Consider the following 18,513-nt stretch of genomic DNA (forward strand, 5'->3'; position numbering starts at 1 on the left):
GCGCCCGGAAGACGTGCCCAAAACTGCAACCATCACCCCATTCGGGCTGTTTGAACAGCTCCGCATGTCCTTCGGTTTGTAGAACGCCGCTCAGATGTTCCAGCGCCTAATGGACATGGTTGGTCGGGGACTGAACTTGGTCTACATTTACCCAGATGACATCCTGGTTGCGAGCCGCTCCCAACAGGAGCACCCCACACACCTGCGCTAACTGTGAAAGGCAGTTTCGGTATAGTAAACTTCTACCACCGTCTCGTGCCGGCGGCGGCCCCCTTTTCCAGTGCCTTGCCGGTAAGCCACGGGAATTTGTGTGGTCTACTGAGGCGGAGGCCGTGTTTGAGGGTGCGAAAGCGGCGCCAACTGGAGCCACCATGCAGGTGCACCCGCGGGCCACTGCCCCAACGGCTCTCACTGCGGATGCCTCTGGTACAGCCATAGGTGGGGTTTGGAACAGCTCATTGACGGACGCTGGCCTTTTTCAGCAGTCAACTGAGGCCCCCCGAGCGCAACTGTAGTGCATTTGACCGAGAGTTCCTCGCTCTCTACCTGGCCATCCGGCACTTTTGCTACTTCCTGGAGGGCAGGCCTGGCATACACCTCGGAGGTTATGACGGACTTTCGGCTCGTGGCCGGGAAGTCCAACACGGTCGCCGACGCCCTGTCCCACCCGGCCCTCCCAGCTGCGGTGGCTGTGGACCACGGTGTGGATTACGTGGAGTTGGCTGCGGCATAGCGAGCGGCCGACGGGATGGCGGACTACAGAACAGCCGTTCCTGGGCTGCGGTTGGCCGACGTTCCATTCGGTCCCACGGGAGCATTGGTGCTCTGCGACGTCTCCACCGGGTGACCTCGTCCCGTGGTTCCCATCGCCTGGCGCCGCCAGATTTACGACACCATCCATGGCCTGGCCCACCCTTCAATCCGGGCGACTTCCGCGCTGGTTGCGGACAAATTCGTTTGGCAAGGCTTCCGCAAACAGGTGGTTGATGCTATGCATGGACTTATGGATTGTATGTCTTTGACCCATTTGGATGTCTGGCAGGGGACGCAGGCCCTAGCCCAAGCCGCGACCAATGTTCCAAATGCTTGTAGCTGAAGTAGAGTCAATTTTAAACATGCTGTTCATTACTTTTGAATTTGTGGCCTTTTGTCCTGGAGGCCTGGCGGTTCACGCATGTGTATCAAATCTTAATGAAGTCACTTGTAAAACCTATTCCAAGTATCAAGGAAAGTTTCTTACATCTTTCTTCATAACTCACCTATTATATTTGTAATATTTCTGCTTGCCTCTTCGGAACTACTCTTTACAATCTAAGCATTTTTATGTACTTATAATATTCAGTTTATATATTCATCCATTTGTCTCATTGAAAATATCAGTTGTCAGTGCTAAAATGTTATTCTCTGCCATGCACATTGCATGCCAGAAGTGAATGTTGAAACAAGTATTTTTGTTAACTGCTATAATTTCCAATTACTTAAGTCTCAATCTTGCCATTTAAATTTAAACTTATACTATAAATATCCAAGTTTACAGTTGCTTTTATTATTTGTTTTGTTAATGCAGCTCGGAAGCACAAAAGTCCTAAAAAAAAGCACCTATACCACATACATTCAAGCTGTCATGACTGCACATACAAGATCAATACGTTTTACACACAATCAACATTTAGAACAGGTTGCGTTTATTTTCTCATCACACTGACCTCTGAGAACTTTTCCCATTAATTTTACACAGAGGTAAACTTGGCCATCTTAAATTAGTTTACTATGACTACTTTTGTTTATTCAACTGTTGCAATATCAGTTTGCAGCCTGACAAGTAAAATGTATTTGCATACATGCACCAGTCCAAACAGGAAAGACACATTATGTTGAGACTATATTTGTCATCTATGTAAGTACCTGTACCTCAAAAATTATGCAAGAAAAAAAATTACATTAAGCCTCCAAAAGGTTACGCTGACGTTGTATTTTGTAATACTTTGCATTCATCATGTTAACAACTCACCATGTTTGCCTAAACAATAACCCTACCAGAGAAAGATTTCCTATGTCTTTACGGACAAAGATCAATCTGTAAATTTTGTTAACCAATGAGTCATTCATATACGTGCCGGTTGGGAAACAAATCTATAACTTTGTTGCAAGTACTGCCCTCTGAAGATAAATAAAACACATCATTTGTACATTTATTTTGCCAAAGGCTGTTTGACAGTATTAAAGTATGAAATTCCTTATCTAGTCAAGGGTTACAGGGTCACTAAAAACACCAAGAAGTTCATTTTGTTGTTTTCCCATTCATCTGATGAGAAAATCAAAAGGTCAAAATATTTCCTGCTGCAAAGTGTCATATTCCCTTCTCCCCATCTCTATAATACTAAATCTCTTCCTATTGTTTGTGTTTGTGCCGACAGTGTCAATCTGCTTTTCCTATCTTCTTCCACACGTTAGGCCACAGCCTTCCCATTGTCACATATCCTACTCACATTTTCCCCATTGTGGCAATAAACATCTTCCCGTCACATTCCCACCTATATTTTCGATGATATTAATCCTTTAAGTTTTTTAACAGCCCCAAAAACTCACTAATTAAAAAAAAAACGAGTGACGTCACAATGCAGTTGGGGGAGGGAGTTGCCCCCTCCCTCTCAGTCCCACCTTCTCTACCCCCCTCCCTCGCCCTCTCCACCCCCCACTCTACCCCCTCCCTCTCTGCCCCTCTCCCTCTCTAGGGATTGAAGGAGGGTGAAGAGGGGGAGGGAGTGCTGGGGGATGAGGAGAAAAGAGCCGCGCCTGCGCAGTTCGGGGCTATGCGTGAGTGGTGCAATATTGCTTTGGGGGAAACGGCTTGCATTGGGGGAACGGGTGAGTGGTGGAATCTTGCATTGGGGGAGCAGACCCAACGGGTCGGCACTTGGTCTCGTCTGAAAATAAAATGCCCTCATCCTATCTCATATCACATTAGACTGAACATGAAAATACCATTGCAGCTATAATACACAATAGCAAAATGGTACCACTATTACATTTATAGCAATGGCACAGTACTTATAAATACTCACAAAAGTCAATACTTCAGGATCCCCTATTCCTTCCATTGTATATTTTTTGTTTTAACTTTTCTATTCTCAAATTCATTTGTGCCTTTACTCAAATTCCAGTTACACTGCTCAGTGATTCCCCCGCCATTGTCAAAAAAAAGGTAAAGAGAGCCAAAAAGGGCCTTCATTGGAGAAACTCAGGACAATGCAAAACAAAGATACATATTGCACACAACTGAGAAAATTAAAAAAATACTAGAAATACTCAGGTTAGGTAGCTTCTGTAGGAGAAACAGTCCATACTTGTTACCCGACAATGTTTACCCCTCTACTCTTTAGCTCTGTGCCAAACAGCTGGCACCGGTCTATACAGACATTTTTAACCAGTCCCTGCAAACATGTACTGTCCCTGCCTGCTTCAAAGTCTCCACTATTGTCCCTGTACCCAAAAAGGCAAGGATTACTTGTCTTAATGACTACAGGCCTGTCGCATTGACCTCTGTAGTCATGAAGACACTCAAAAGGCTTGTGCTGGCCAAGCTCAAAAATATCACAAACTCCCTGCTGGACCCTCTGCAGTTTGCATATCGGGCCAATAGATCTGTGGATGATGCAGTCAACCTGGGCCTGCACTTCATCCTGCAGCACCTAGACGCCAGGGGACCTATGCGAGGATCCTGTTTGTTGATTTTAGCTCTGCGTTCAACACCATTGTGCCAGAGCTACTACACTCCAAACTTTCCGATTTGACTGTGCCTGAACCCCTCTGTCAGTGGATCACCAACTTCCTGACAGACAGGAAGCAGCATGTGAGGCTGGGAAAGCACATCTCGGACCCGCAAACACTCAGCATAGGAGCACTGCAAGGCTGCGTACTCTCTCCTCTCCTCTCTCTACACCAACGACCACCTCCACAGACACCTCTGTCAAGCTTCTCAAGTTTACGGACCACACAACCCTGATTGGACTGATCCAGGATGGGGAGTAATCTGCCTACAGACAGGAAGTGTCACAGCTGGCGTCCTGGTGCCGTAGCAACAACCTAGAGCTCCATGCTCTTAAGACAGTGGAATTGATTGCAGACTTTAGGAGAGCTCCCCCTCCCCTCACCATCAACAACACCACAGTCACATCTGTGGAGTTTTTTAAGTTCCTGGGAACCATCATCTCAAGGACCTTAAGTGGGGGGCCACCATCGACTCCACAGTCAAAAAGGCACAACAGAGGATGTACTTCCTGCGGCAGCTGAGGAAGCACAATCTGCCACAGGCAATGATGGTCCAATTCTACACGGCCATCGTAGAGTCTGTTCTCACCTTCTCCATCATGGTCTGGCTTGGCTTAGCCACCAAGCACGACACCTGGAGGCTGCAGCGAATTGTCCGATCAGCAGAGAAGATTATTGGCTGCAACCTTCCCTCCATTGATGAACTGTACACTGCAAGGGCCAGGAAGCGAGCGGGCAAGATCATCTCTGGCCCCTCTTACCCTGGCCACAAACTCTTTGAATCACTTCCCTCTGGAAGGCGACTCCGGACGGTCAAAGCTGCCACAGCCAGACATAAAAACAGTTTTTATCCACAAGTAGTTGCTCTACTCAACAGCCAAAAATCTGTAGCCTCCCTTTGATCTGGTATTTTGTTGGTTCACATGCTTGATCAATGGTGTTTTATCATTAATGTTTTATTATTATTACTGTTTAGTGTTTTCTGCGTCATTCGTAACTGTCACTGTATGTCATGGTGTTACTTGTGGGCGGAGCACCAAGGCAAATTCCTTGTATGTGAATACTTGGCCAATAAACTTACTTACTTACGGTCAAATTGATATGCAGTAACTACTGGAGTACAATCTGGTTTAATGTAAAACATGTCACACAAGGAGGGAAACGTATTCTTAATCCTGCTACCAGATAACATTCTTAGCTCAAAGTTTAATTATGCAAGGGGATAAGTGTGTTACGTTATCGCTTGTTTCAGTGTGAAAGAGTCACAGACAGAACAACTTGCTGACTTCAATGCCAGTATGAAGTGCTTTATAATTGTTTTAAGAAAGCAAGAAAGCAGCATTCATTACCTCTAATTGCATGAATGAAAGTAGTGAAAAGTGACCATTTAAATGTCTATGCAACATAATAACAAATATAAGAATTTGAACTTTAATCAATAACTTTAAAAAAGAAAGAAATTTAAACACAAGCCACAATTCAGGAGCAAGTTTAAGAGAAAAGGAATAAGCCTGCCTCAAAAGCTGGGCAAACTGCCATTTAGAAACTAGGATATCTGAGCAGAACGTAGTGTTCTTACAAAATTAGATGAATGGTGAAGCCAAGCAAATAATTTCCATTGGTGACCTTTGCATAATAAGAAGAATCAACTGTTAACAGAAATAAACATTGGAAAACGTTAATTCATTTTTATACTCCAGCAGTTCATACCAAAATAAACTAAGCAGTTAAACCAAGCAACCTTTCCAGGGCCCATTTTGTGCTGAATACAATGGGCTGTTTAAATATTTTTGCTTAAGCTAATTCATGTCATAGTTCATAAGATCATATATTAGTAAATTAGCTTCATGATTAATGCACAATGGGAATAAATCTTTCAAAACTTATTTTTTTTTTAAATGTTTAAATCAGAGATTAGCCATTAGTAGGTGAAAGTCCAATAAACCATTTCTGTGACACATGATCAGAATCTTACTAAAGCACATTGTTGAGAAAAGTACTTTTCACAGTGCGAGAAAAATCAACATTTACATTGGACGCCAACTGGAATGTCTTGAATCTTGGAAATTAACTTGCCATTTATTTACATTATTTAAAATACCTATTTAAGCCCAACAGACAAATTAGCTAATTTTGCATGTGGTGATGAGCCATAACCCAACCCAGGGACTCTCAACATCTCGACCCGAAACATCACCCATTCCTTCTCTCCAGAGATGATGCCTGTCCTGCTGAGTTACTCCAGCATTTTGTGTCTCCACTCAAACTATATTCATGTCTAAGTGTCTTGAGAGATGTAATTCAGCCCATTATAAAATGTATCCAAATTAATGAACTTCCTGTTTCATCTGCTGCTCTCAAACTTCACTTCAACTTTTCTATATTCTTTGGTAAATCACAACCTAACAATATGAACATTGAATTTTCCCAATTTCAAATAATAACCTCCCCTCTCTTTCTCCTGCCACCCTCCCCACTCCAGTGTGCATTAACTTCTTCCACACCCTGGTCACCCTGCTCCTTTCCCCTCTGCGCACTCATCTCCCCCAAGTCTTATATTTCTCCTTTCTTCTCTTTTTTCCCCTCCCCTCCTCATATCCTTATCTGGCTTTACATTTCACTCTTCTCTCCTTATCCGACATTCATGCCGTCTTTTCACCTCTAGCCGTTATCACTTACACCACCAATCTGCCAATCACCCCCTCAGCTGCATCCACTTATCCCATACCACGCTTTTGTCTCAGCCCCACCTCTTTCCCAGTTTTCTCTCTCCCTTTTCCACCAATTCGAAGAAGGGTCCCAACCCAAATTATTACCTGTCCGCTCCCTCCACAAATGCTGCCTGACTCGCTGAGTTCCTTCAGCCTTTTGCTCTTTGCTTGAGATTCCAGTATCTGCGGTTTCTGTGTCTCTAGGTAGCTCTCTGTTATCTGTCAGATAGTTTCAAGGAAAGGTTGTTTCTGATTAAGTTGACTAAATCAAATTATTTTGTGGGATGTACACCTTGTAGGCAAAGCCAGTATTTCACACACATGTATAATTCATTATTGACAAAGGCATCAATGAGCATTTACTTTGGACAGTTACAATTCTGGTGATGGCACTCCTGAAGGATTGCTAAAAATCAGTTTCCCAGTGACAGTGAATAAACAATGCATTTCTAACTCGAGAAGGTGTAAAACATGCAGATGATCCCATAAACTATGGACCCTGTACTTCTTGTAATTCCAGATGTTGGGAACTGCTGAAGAAGTATTGGCAAGTTGCTAGCAAGGTCAGTTATGGCACACGATGAGAAAGGACATCAGGAATTTAGTGAACATTTATGTTGCAGGATTGGTTGGCAAAATGGTTCCTTTGCTGTACATCCTTGTGTTGTTGGAACATCCAACAATTAGCAAATATTTTACCTTACACACAAATTACACCAAGTAAATATGAAACTATTAGAACTATATGAAACAAGGTAAAAATACCTCGCCTCTGTACTAGCGGCTATCAGCAGGTCAAGTGGCTGCTGCAATTAAGTTTCTGGACAATTGTCAAAGGCGGGATATTGATGGAAATACTGCTTTCTAATGCTCATGTCAGAGATAGTAATTGTCTAGTGCTGTGGAAACGATTGTGAATATCAACCAATTCCACCATTTGTCACAGGCACAGGCACATTCAGGCACAGATTTCATTATGTAATGGACATTAAAGCCTCATCCTCTTTCCCATTAGCCAAATAACTGTCCACCATCAATTCATAACTGTCTCCTAGGATATTGCAGAACTTTGATACGATCTAGTGGCTGTGGAATTGCTAATCGCAATGTCATAGAAACATAGAAAATAGGTGCAGGAGTAGGCTATCTGGCCTTTCGAGCCTGCACCGCCATTCAATATGATCATGGCTGATCATCCAACTCAGTATCCTGTACCTGCCTTCTCTCCATAACCCCAGATCCCTTTAGCCACATCTAACTCCCTCTTAAATATAGCCAATGAACTGGCCTCAACTACCTTCTGTGGCAGAGAATTCCAGAGATTCACCACAATGTCATGCCGCTTCTTCATAGGAAAGGTTTGGAGGGATATGGGGAGCAAAGGGGCAACTAGTTTGGATGGAGCATCTCAGCTGGCATGGAAGAATTGGTCTGAAGGGCCTTTTTCCATGCTGTGGGTCCTAACTGAACCAAAGCCTGCTCATTCACCCCAGATGCTGCCTCACCATTGAGTTTTGCCAGTATTGTGTTTTGCTCAAGATTCCAGCATCTGCAATTTCTTTGCTTCTTTGTTTCTGCTGTGTAGCCTGTAGACAGGGCTACAAAATTGATAGAAGATAGACAAGAGTGAAGCCAAAATTTCATTTTTATCACAAAGATTATCTAGAGTCATTCACACCAATAATTAAGCAACTGACTGAGGCAATTATTTCCTTGGCATTTTTTTTTCACGACCAGCTGAGAATCGGTCTGTTAGCCATTTCCTTTGAAACTCAGCCAGTGATGGTACTACCATGTCAATATTTGCTGAGGTGTTCAATAAATGGGGAAAGGTTTGGATTGAAGTCCAAGATGTTGGTTGAAGATTTTTCTGAGAGCATGATTATCATAATGTTGCTAGGGGACAGGTCAACCAATTCAGGTATAGGTAATTGAAGAGGCAATATTGAAAAAGCTTTACTTTCTTAGCAGATTTTTTTTTAAACAAGACTTTTGATGAGGTATATGTCTAAAGCCAGTTCAGTGATAGGAGGAAGGATAATGGCAGACATGTGTTTTAGTGCCTGGATGTATAGTTTTGGATGATTACTGCAGGCCTAAGTGCTATGTCTCTTCCATGCTGTATTTCTAACATGATTATTTGCAACAGTACAACATGAGCCCAGTTAGATGATTGTGAAGAAAACAAGCTGTGGCCTTATTATATTATGAACTGTTCAGGTGATCAGAAACCATCTGGATGGACAAAAGTATGTGCCAAAGTATGTGGCAGAGCTCTCAAAAGCTAAAAGGGGAAATAAATATATAGTCAATTGTATGATTTTGAGGAACATTGGGGCTCTGCAATGTTCATTCACATATTATTCGAAGGACCAAGACAGGTGTATATATTTTAAGGATTCTTGTCTTTATTGATTAAGACAAAGCAGAAAATCATGCCAAAATTGAACAAAACTGCAGTTAGGCCAAAGATATTGTCCTGCATTCTTCACTTTGTTCCAGTCAACAGGACCGCAGAATTTTATTTAAAAAGAAACAATGGATAGGCTGGGATTATTCTCTTTGATTTTGATTCAAATTATTGTCATTGCACTTTTCAGTGCAACGAAATGGTTTAGCCTGCAGTCATAACATAGAATAAATAACAAACACTCAACACAGTTTAAAGTCCCAAAGTCATTGTCTCTTCCCTCCTTGCTCTCCCTCTTCAACCACGATTTACATTGGTAGCAGGATGACAAGAGTAAAGGAGTCTACAACTCACTTATTTGAAAGGGCACGAGGCAAAAACTCATTACATTCAAAAATTACTTGGACGAGCAATTGATATGCTTAACTAACAAAAGGTACGTCAAGAACAGGGAAGCAGGAATAGGCTGGATATCTTTGTCACGTGTGGATATTTGTCACGTGTGGAAATTGTTTTCTTCTATGCCACAACTTCTATTTAGATAATATAATTTAGACCACAATCACATACTATACAAACTCTAAAATAACTCCTCTAAAATTATTTTTTGCCATTACTGACATAAGGAAGAATGTCATGGTATCTCATTACACTTTTTGAACGTTGTGAGTTTTTGTCTTATGCCCTTAAAAGAAGCAAATTCTATGTGTCAAGGTAGCAACTGCAAAAGCTGATATTTATACAGAGCATTCACATTAACTTTGTATTGTGCAGTCAATAGTGCTTTGCATAATCTTAAACTGAATGCATTTTGTGTTGAGACCCAAATTAATTTTGATGATATCATGCAGAGTTCACACTCAAGTCAGATGCATGCAGCAGAAGCAAAGCAAAAAACTTTGCTTCACTGACACAATTATATTGCAAATTCACTTTATCTTAACAAGCATTTATTTTAAAAAGACCGATTTTCTAGAAACTTAGCTTTTTGATTTTCCAGTTTACAAAATCCTGTTTATAAATCTTTTTAGTTGGAATTGGACACACCAAATTGGCTAAAGGGTCAAATTGGCCAAAGGGTTCATCGTTACTGTCAAAATGAATTATATTTAACCTGAATACTGTACTGATATCAATTCTACACATGCATCTGATTCCTTAGTAAATGATTTATTTATATATACTAAACTCAGAACTTTATATAAAGAAGGCCTTAATATAGCAGTTAGGTAGGTACAGAAGACATCACCGTATTGACAGTTACAATACTATTTGCATCTGTTTGGTTTTCAATTACCTGAATGAAATCAGGGAAATGAAGTCCAAGAAATAGTCTAACATTTCCTATTTTGATATGCCTAATAATATTTCTTCAGTGACAGGCTGAGGTTGCAGTGTGAAAAGAGAAGGAAAGGTCCAATACAGGAAACCCTTGCAAATAAATGCTGACTAGTTCGGCTCTACCTTTAACTCCCTATTGAGCTTCTGCAACATTGAATCTTTGCATTTATTTTTCCAACTTATTTCTTCACAGTGTACACACGTTTTTACTTAAAATCAACTGACAATAATCCATAACAATATCATTGTTTAACCAAGTAGGCATTTCACAGCCAATTTTATGCATTTTAAAACAAGACTTCACTTACACTGAAAGCAAATGGTACAACGGGGAGGAAAACAGCACCAGGAATTCAGTCAAAATTGTACTCCAATATACTTAATAATCTTTCAATATTTTAACGTACAGGAATTATCAAAATGCAAATATTGCTTGAAGCTGAATTTGCTAAAGTTGCCAAAATATTTCTAATCAGATATATCTTTGTAAGTTTGATAAAATTGACTGCCACAATTTACCTTCTATTTAATATATCAATCACATGCTAAGCGATTGATAATTACTAGAATGTTGCCTTCGTTTCAGCACCTAAGTTACAGAGAAAGGTTGAACAAGTTAGGTCTTTATTCTTTGGAGCGCAGAAGGTTAAGGGGGGACTTGATAGAGGTCTTTAAAATTATGAGAGGGATAGACAGAGTTGACGTGGATAAGCTTTTTCCATTGAGTAGGGAAGATTCAAACAAGAGGACATGATTTAAGGGACAGAAGTTTAAGGGTAACATGAGGGGGAACTTCTTTACTCAGAGAGTGGCAGCTGTGTGGAATGAGCTTCCAGTGGAAGTGGTGGAGGCAGGTTCGATTTTATCATTTAAAAATAAATTGGATAGGTATATGGACGGGAAAGGAATGGAGGGTTATGGTCTGAGTGCAGGTAGATGGGACTAGGTGGGTGTAAGTGTTCAGCACGGACGAGTAGGGCCGAGATGGACTGTTTCCGTGCTGTAATTGTTATATGGTTATATGGTTAAGTAATAAATTAATTGGGATTATATCCATAAAAAGGGTTTACGTTTTAACACTGAAAAAAATAGCCCAGTTATATTTGCTGCAATGATTCCTGTTCAGAAAAGTTTAAAATGTGTCAAAAAGAACACATGCATATAATTTAAATATAGTTTTCATCACAATACAAACATATTAGTTCCCTTCTATAACTTCCTATTAATGATGGGGAGATTCAGAATGAAAAAAAGGATTGATCTAACTATGCACCATTCTCACTTTTGTTAACAGAATGGGTGTTAGCAGGCTCCGTACTCAATTATTCAGTCATGTGCTTGATGTTCAAAAAATGCCTGTTCACAAGATACAAAATTGCCCAAAACAAAATCATGCCGTTATCTACCATTGACTGGAATTATAAATAGGTAGATCAGAGTAGATTATGGCACTGCATTACATTACATTAAATGAAAACTCTTTTGTATCAGGTAGGTTAAAAAACATCAGCAACACACAAGAACAAGCTACATCATATTTAATGTTTTTTAAAACTGAGTTACATACCTTTTGTAAACTTTAGCACAGGACTGCATTAGGACAGGTGATCAAAAACATGGTCAAAATGTTTTAATGAGCATGATAGGGAAAAATACTAAAGTGAATTAGACATTATCCAAGGGCTTAGGACCCAAGCAGCAAAAAAAAGCAGGACAATATTCAAAAGGTCTGAAACAGATTTGAATAGGCCATATCATTCAGGGAATTTAATTCAGCTCTGATTGTGATCCACAACAATACAGTCCTTTTAATGCACCACTAACCCATTATGTACAGCTATGATAATTGCTGGGCAACATCCACATCCTAAGAATGAATGTTTAAAAAAGCACCATCAAACAAGGAGAAATAAAATATCATACCAAGAGACCAGAAATAGAGTGACACGGATCTCAGAACATTGACAAGTGCATTTGAACACAATAATGAAAAATTCATGTCAGTAAATGCAAGGGTGAGAGGAAGATCATTGTGCAAATTAGGATACAGAAATAACTTATTAACTCGAGTGTATACCAAGTAAGAAGTAGGCATGGCAATATTAGAAAAGTCAAAATAAAGCGGTGATAAGAACAAGTATGAGGGTTAAAGTATATCTGAGATATCATAGAGTCGGTGGGTGTAACCAATTATTTTGCTGGATTAAATTTAATCTTAACCTTGTCAAAAAGATGTTTCAATTAGCTTCACAATCCTGTAGGAAATGGGGTCAGAGAAGCAGGAAAAAAATAAGCTTGTTTGAAAAGTGCATGCACTGCAGTTTTGGCTGACAGAGAGAAAAATAAGAGGACTTTGTCATAATAATCCAAACTCAGTGCAAACTGGCCCCTTAATGGAATTATGTCCTGCAAAAGAAAAAGCAGCATCCTTTGGTAACATAGTAACTAATTCTTGTCAAAGTGTCCGAGCGGCGGCTGAGCGGGAGTGGGCAGAAGGATGGAGGGAGAGTCGGGTTGCAGGGTGGCCGAGCAGTTTGTGCAAAGTTTAACTCACACATACACACAATGCAAACTGGTCCAATCGTCAAGTCAACGGGATCTAAACACAGCTAACAATGAATAAACTGCAGATGCTGCTTTTTATGGATGGAGGGAGGGAGGGAGAGCCTTCTGGGTGCAGAATGTTAGGACATCACAGCCAAACTACAGTTCGCAGGATATAGAAAGCAAACGAAACAGTACCAACCAGAACTGGAAACCCAAAATGATTTCCCCCATTGAGCACCAATGCCCATAACCACCAATTACACAAATCAATTAACACAGATCCTATTTGAAAGTGGAATTTCTAGACTAGAAAATTGGCTAACATTGTAACAAAAAACAGAAATAATATTAGTACACAAAAGCTTTTCACTGTACCTCGGTACACATGACAATAAACAAAACTAAATAAATTGCAGGGGGTCTTAAGTGACATTTCTGCGTAAATTTTAAAAGTTGGGGCAGCCAGCTCTCTTCATAATATTAAAGAATAAATATTCATTCTTGGTCCACGTTAACAGTATGTGTTAATTGGCAACTGAAATTTTGTGGGTCTGCAGTCTTTGCTTGGATTTTCCACATCCAGAAAAGGAAGATCAAGGAGTTTTAAACAGACTTGAAATGGATACAGATACACAAGACTACAGCTGTTGAAATCATGTTGAGTAAAAAAACAAACCAGTGGAGAAATTTGGTGGAGAACCAAGGTACTGCAGATGCCGGTTTAGAAAAAGGACACAAAGTGCTAGAATATAGTGGGTCAGGCAGCATCTTGGAGAACATGGTGGAGCAGTTGTGGAGGGAAGTGTCAGAGCATGGAAACAGGCCCTTTGGCTTAACTTGCCTATGCCGGTCAGCATGCCCCGTGTACACTAGTTCCACCCGGGTATTCAGCCAATATCCCTCTAAACCTATCCCTACACCTGTCCAAATGTTTTTTGAAATGTTACAATAGTACTGGCCTCAACTACCTCCTTTGGCAAATCGTTCCATATACCTACCACCTTGTGTGAACAGGTTGCCCCTCAGGTTCCTATTAAATCTTTTCCCCTTCACTTTAAAACTATGTCCTTTGGTTTTTGATTTCCAGACTCCGAGTAAAAGACTATGCATTCACCCTTTCTATTCACCTCATGATCTTATACACCTCTATAAGATCACCCCATCCTCTTGTATTCCAAGGAATAAAGTCCTAGCTAGCTCAACCTCTCCCTTTAGTTCCGGCCTTGAATCCTTGCAACATCCCCATTAATCTTCTCTGCACCCATTCCAGCTTAACAAAATTTTTCCTATAACAGGGTGACCAAAACCGAACACAATACTCTAAATTGAACCTCACCAAATACAACTGTTACATGACTTCCCAACTTCTATACTCAATATTCTGACTTATGAAGGCTAATGTGCAGAATGCCTTCTTGATCACCCTGTCTACCTGTGATGCAACTGTCAAGGAACTATGTACCTGCACTCCTTCATCCCTCTTCTCTACAACACTTTCCAGAGCCCTGCTATTCACGCTGCAGGTCCTGCCCTGGTAAGGCACGTCAGAAGTCAACATCTTGCACCTCTGTATTAAATTCCATCAGCCAACCCAATCAAGATCCTGCTGCAATTTTTGACCAACCATCTTCATACAATACTTTAGTGTCATCTGCAAACTTGTTAATCATACTATCTGATCTCATCCAAATCATTGATATAGATGACAAACAGTAATGGGCTCAGCACTAAATCCTGATGCACACCATTAGTCGCAGGCCTCCAATCCGAAAAACATCCTTCCACCAACACTTTCTGCTTCCTTCCATGAAGCCAATTTTCTATCCTGTTGGCTATCGCTCCTTGGATCCCATGCGATTTAACCTTCCATAGCAGCCTACCATGAGGAACATTGTCAAATGCCTTGCTTAAAGTGGACAGTCGATGTTTCAGGCTGATGTCAGCAAACGCAATGTTTAGAGAACTTATAAAACAGAGATGTAATGCGGAGGCTCATGGTCAGGCCGCATTTGGAATATTGTGAGCAATTTTGGGCACCATATCTGAGGAAGGATGTGCTGTTTCTGGAGAGGGACCAGAGGAAGTTTACAAGAATTATTCCAGGAATGAGTAGGTTAACATATGATGAGCGTTTAATGAGCCACAGAAGGTAGTTGAGGCCAGTTCATTGGCTATATTTAAGAGGGAGTTAGATGTGGCCCTTGTGGCTAAAGGGATCAGGGGGTATGGAGAGAAGGCAGGTACAGGATACTGAGTTGGATGATCAGCCATGATCATATTGAATGGCGGTGCGGGCTCGAAGGGCCGAATGGCCTACTCCTGCAACTATTTTCTATGTTTCTATGTTTGACAGCACTGGGCCTATACTCGCAGGAGCTTAGAAGAATGAGGGGGGACCTCATTGAAACATATAGAATGGTGAAAGGCTTGGATAGAGTGGATGTGGAGAGGATGTTTCCACTAGTGGGAGAGTCTAGGACTAGAGGTCATAGCCTCATCATTAAAGGATGTTCTTTTAGGAAGGAGATGAAGAGGAATTTATTTAGTCAGAGGGTGGTGAATCTGTGGAATTCTTTGCCCGAGAAGGCTGTGGAGGCAAAGTCAGTGGATATATTTAAGGCAGAAAAATTCTTTATTAGGGTGTCAGAGGTTATGGGGAGAAGGCAGAAGAATAGGGTTAGACAGGAGAGATAGATCAGCCATGATTGAATGGTAGAATAGACTTGATGGGCCAAACGGCCTTATTCTACTCCTATCACTCATAGCACCTTCACATTTTCCTCCAGATGCTGCCTGATCCATTGAAAGTGGTCTGTTTATTTACTCAAATGGATGCAATCTGAAAACCTTGGATGAGCTCTAAAGTTATATTTTACACAAGGGTTAGGCCAAGAAATGCATTTAATATTTTTTTTGTTATTAATTCAAAAACAGGTTATGGAGTACCATATTAATGAATAAATACTGTATTTCAACAGAATTAAATTGAAGTACTGCTGCAGTATTTTAAATAACATACTCAGATCAAGTTTGCTGACACAGCAGGAAGATAGCGCAAACTGTCTCCCAACCCAATCACACACACAGAAGGCCAAAAGATATCTACGCCTAACAATATTTGCAATAAGCCATAGCACTCGGATTTGAAATACTGTGCACCCAAACCTGTCAACAGTTCATCATAAGCATGTGTTCTGCAAGTTATTTCCCTTCAGCTTTCAACAAACTTCAAAATATGTCATGCTCTACGTTTAAAAACCAAGCAAAGCTAAAAACAAAACTCAGGAACCCGGCAGAGATATCAAACATTTGCGTCCCAACTAAAGGACGCTCTTATGAACTGAAGATACGACTGGAGAATTCGACGTAGACATTTTTTTTTAATGGACGGAACAGCAATTTTAGGTCAGCCTGGCGTCTGGGCAGGTTAAGCAGTCAATGCAATGACAGACGGCTTCTTCATAAATTATTCATGAAATTAGAAACGGCAAATATTCATTTAATGAATAATAGCATTTAAAGAATAGCATCTAAAAGATAAAACGTTCTATACTTTTGCAAGACTCAAACACCAATGAGGCCACGTTTGCTGTGTCAATACTGCCTACGCAAATTGATCGGTAAAATGACCGCCTGCAGGAAAAAAATGTTAGTCTCAGCCAATCAAATGAACATGACAAGTGAAAAAAAACTCACTCATTTCTCAACCGAACGACCACCAAAGGTAAAAGAAAACGGAATAAATTGGGATTCAGTATTTGTGGTTAATTAAGTCTGTGTGTATTCGGTTAGACTTAGCCACCCTGCTGGGCTGGCTGCTGTTGCCAGGCCCAGGGGAACCTGCCCCCCCCCTCCCACCATATTTTAGATACGGTTTTGCAAGTTTGTCTCAGGATCAAAAATCCTGCCAGATATTTCGAACGGTTAAGCGAAATTAATTTGTTTTAATTCACTGAAATTGACATTACCTAAACATCGCGATTTAATATTTATATGAAATACGCCTGGAGCTGCTATGCAAATACAGTATGTCGCGATTGAAATGGCTACTGCAGAGGTTAATCAGCCTCGCCTAATCGCTTCCCAACACACATCACGTACTCGGAATCTCCATTTAATAATGCAGTTAGAGAATCGTCTGGAGTCACATTAAACTATCTAAGCAATGAAGTTTGTTATTTCAATTTCAAAATCATACCAATATATCCAAACTTTACCCGTTGCTGGCTGCTGCTGGAATTCCAAAATGTGTATGACATTTAATATTTGAAATTAAATGTCAATTAACATCTGTTAACGAAATAGCAGCAGCAGTGGGCGACAGAGACACCGAATATACTGTCTGTTGAGTTTTGTTCATGGGAACAATCTCAGTTGGTCAAGTTTTACTTTAGCTACGATGGCAAGTTATCGGTTCAGAAAAAAAAATAGGATAGAAACAAATGCATTAAACAAAATTATCAGTGTTTTTCCTTTGCACTGGAAACTACGATCCAGTGCTAAATAATATTAAAAATTGGGGAGCAGTCGTAGGTTTTTTTTTTTTCAGAACGCGAAGGTTTAGATATATATCATGAATTAGAAAGAACAGCTCACAGTAAGTTTTAAACTCTTTAATCCCCCCCCCCCCGGCTTTCACTGTCGGCATCTGAACTGTCAGTCACCACTTGTCCCGTAAACAAAAAGTTGAAATAGCGTTTAAATAAATTATAAACCTTCCCCAACCCGCACCTTTGCATTTTGAAAGGCTTCCAGCGCTCGAAAGACTGTCTCTGTCAATTTAACATGAAATACGGTGATTTTGCCGGGATTCTCTTTCCCACACGACAGCCCGTAACGTTGATCCACAGCGAGCGCTGCTGCCGCCATCTTGGACTCGGCCCTCCGGCATCAGTTTACTGTCCCTCTCATCGTCCACCTTCTCCCTGCCGTCCCTTCCCCGGGCTCTGAGGGAACCATCCAGCAGAGCAACCGAGGGGGTAACTGTGGGGCAAATGCCTGCCACCCAACTTCTTTGGACAAGCACATCCCGCCCAGCTCGCAGCCTCTCCGACCCTCTCATTGGCTCACCCCGTCCCGACCTCCCCTCTCGCTGGCGCAAGGTCCCCGCTGCCCGATTGGCTGGGCGCGGCGCCCATCACCCTCACCCGGACCAATGGGATGGGGTCCTTCAGGCCGGGCGGAGGCGGGAGCTAACCTCAGACGCGACATGACGTCACGCCGCAGCTGGCAATCAGTCCCCGGGTGGCGTGACCGCCCTCCGGTCCCGCCGGCGCTGATTGACGCGCAGACGTCACGCACCGGGTTCAAGCGGTCCAACTGTCACTCTCGGTTGCCCGTCGCATGACGTACATGGCTGACCGTGTAAATATGTAAATGAAATGACGTCACAGGTCGGGCCGGGCCGGGCCTGTGGGGGGGGATCTGGGCCTCTTCGCCAAGTGACGTCCATTGAGGTGAGGTCGCGTAAGGGGAAGTTTGTCTGATTACCCACGTCCTGCATTGCATTGCCACAGTGACAGTACTTCACTGGTGTTCCACGTCCACCCTCTAATGCGCTTTGGGATGTGTGGAAGATGTGAACGGTGCTTCATGAATGCTGCCCGCCCCGCTGAGTTACTCTAGCATTTCGCGTCTATCTTCGGTGTAAAGCAGCATATTCTGCTGCAGTTCATTCCTACACTTTATAAATAAGAATCAGTTTTCCTTGTGTTAATTAACCGATCAAAAAAA

General features: G+C 41.6%; 1 protein-coding gene across 2 annotated transcripts in view; it reads right to left on the reverse strand.

The window, feature by feature from the left end:
• Positions 1-17,872, reverse strand: part of ell2 (elongation factor for RNA polymerase II 2) — a 92,674-nt gene extending 74,802 nt beyond the window's left edge. Inside the window, exon 1 of one of the 2 annotated variants that reach the window (XM_033017302.1) lies at positions 17,512-17,872. In XM_033017302.1, coding sequence (XP_032873193.1) covers positions 17,512-17,649 — 138 coding nt within the window. In that variant the 5' untranslated portion in view covers positions 17,650-17,872. The remainder of the gene's footprint in view (positions 1-17,511) is intronic. The other variant, XM_033017303.1, reaches the window with a different exon arrangement.
• Positions 17,873-18,513: the final 641 nt, after the last annotated feature.

This window comes from Amblyraja radiata, chromosome 3, assembly GCF_010909765.2.
Source record: "Amblyraja radiata isolate CabotCenter1 chromosome 3, sAmbRad1.1.pri, whole genome shotgun sequence".
Taxonomy (NCBI): Eukaryota; Metazoa; Chordata; class Chondrichthyes; order Rajiformes; family Rajidae; genus Amblyraja; species Amblyraja radiata.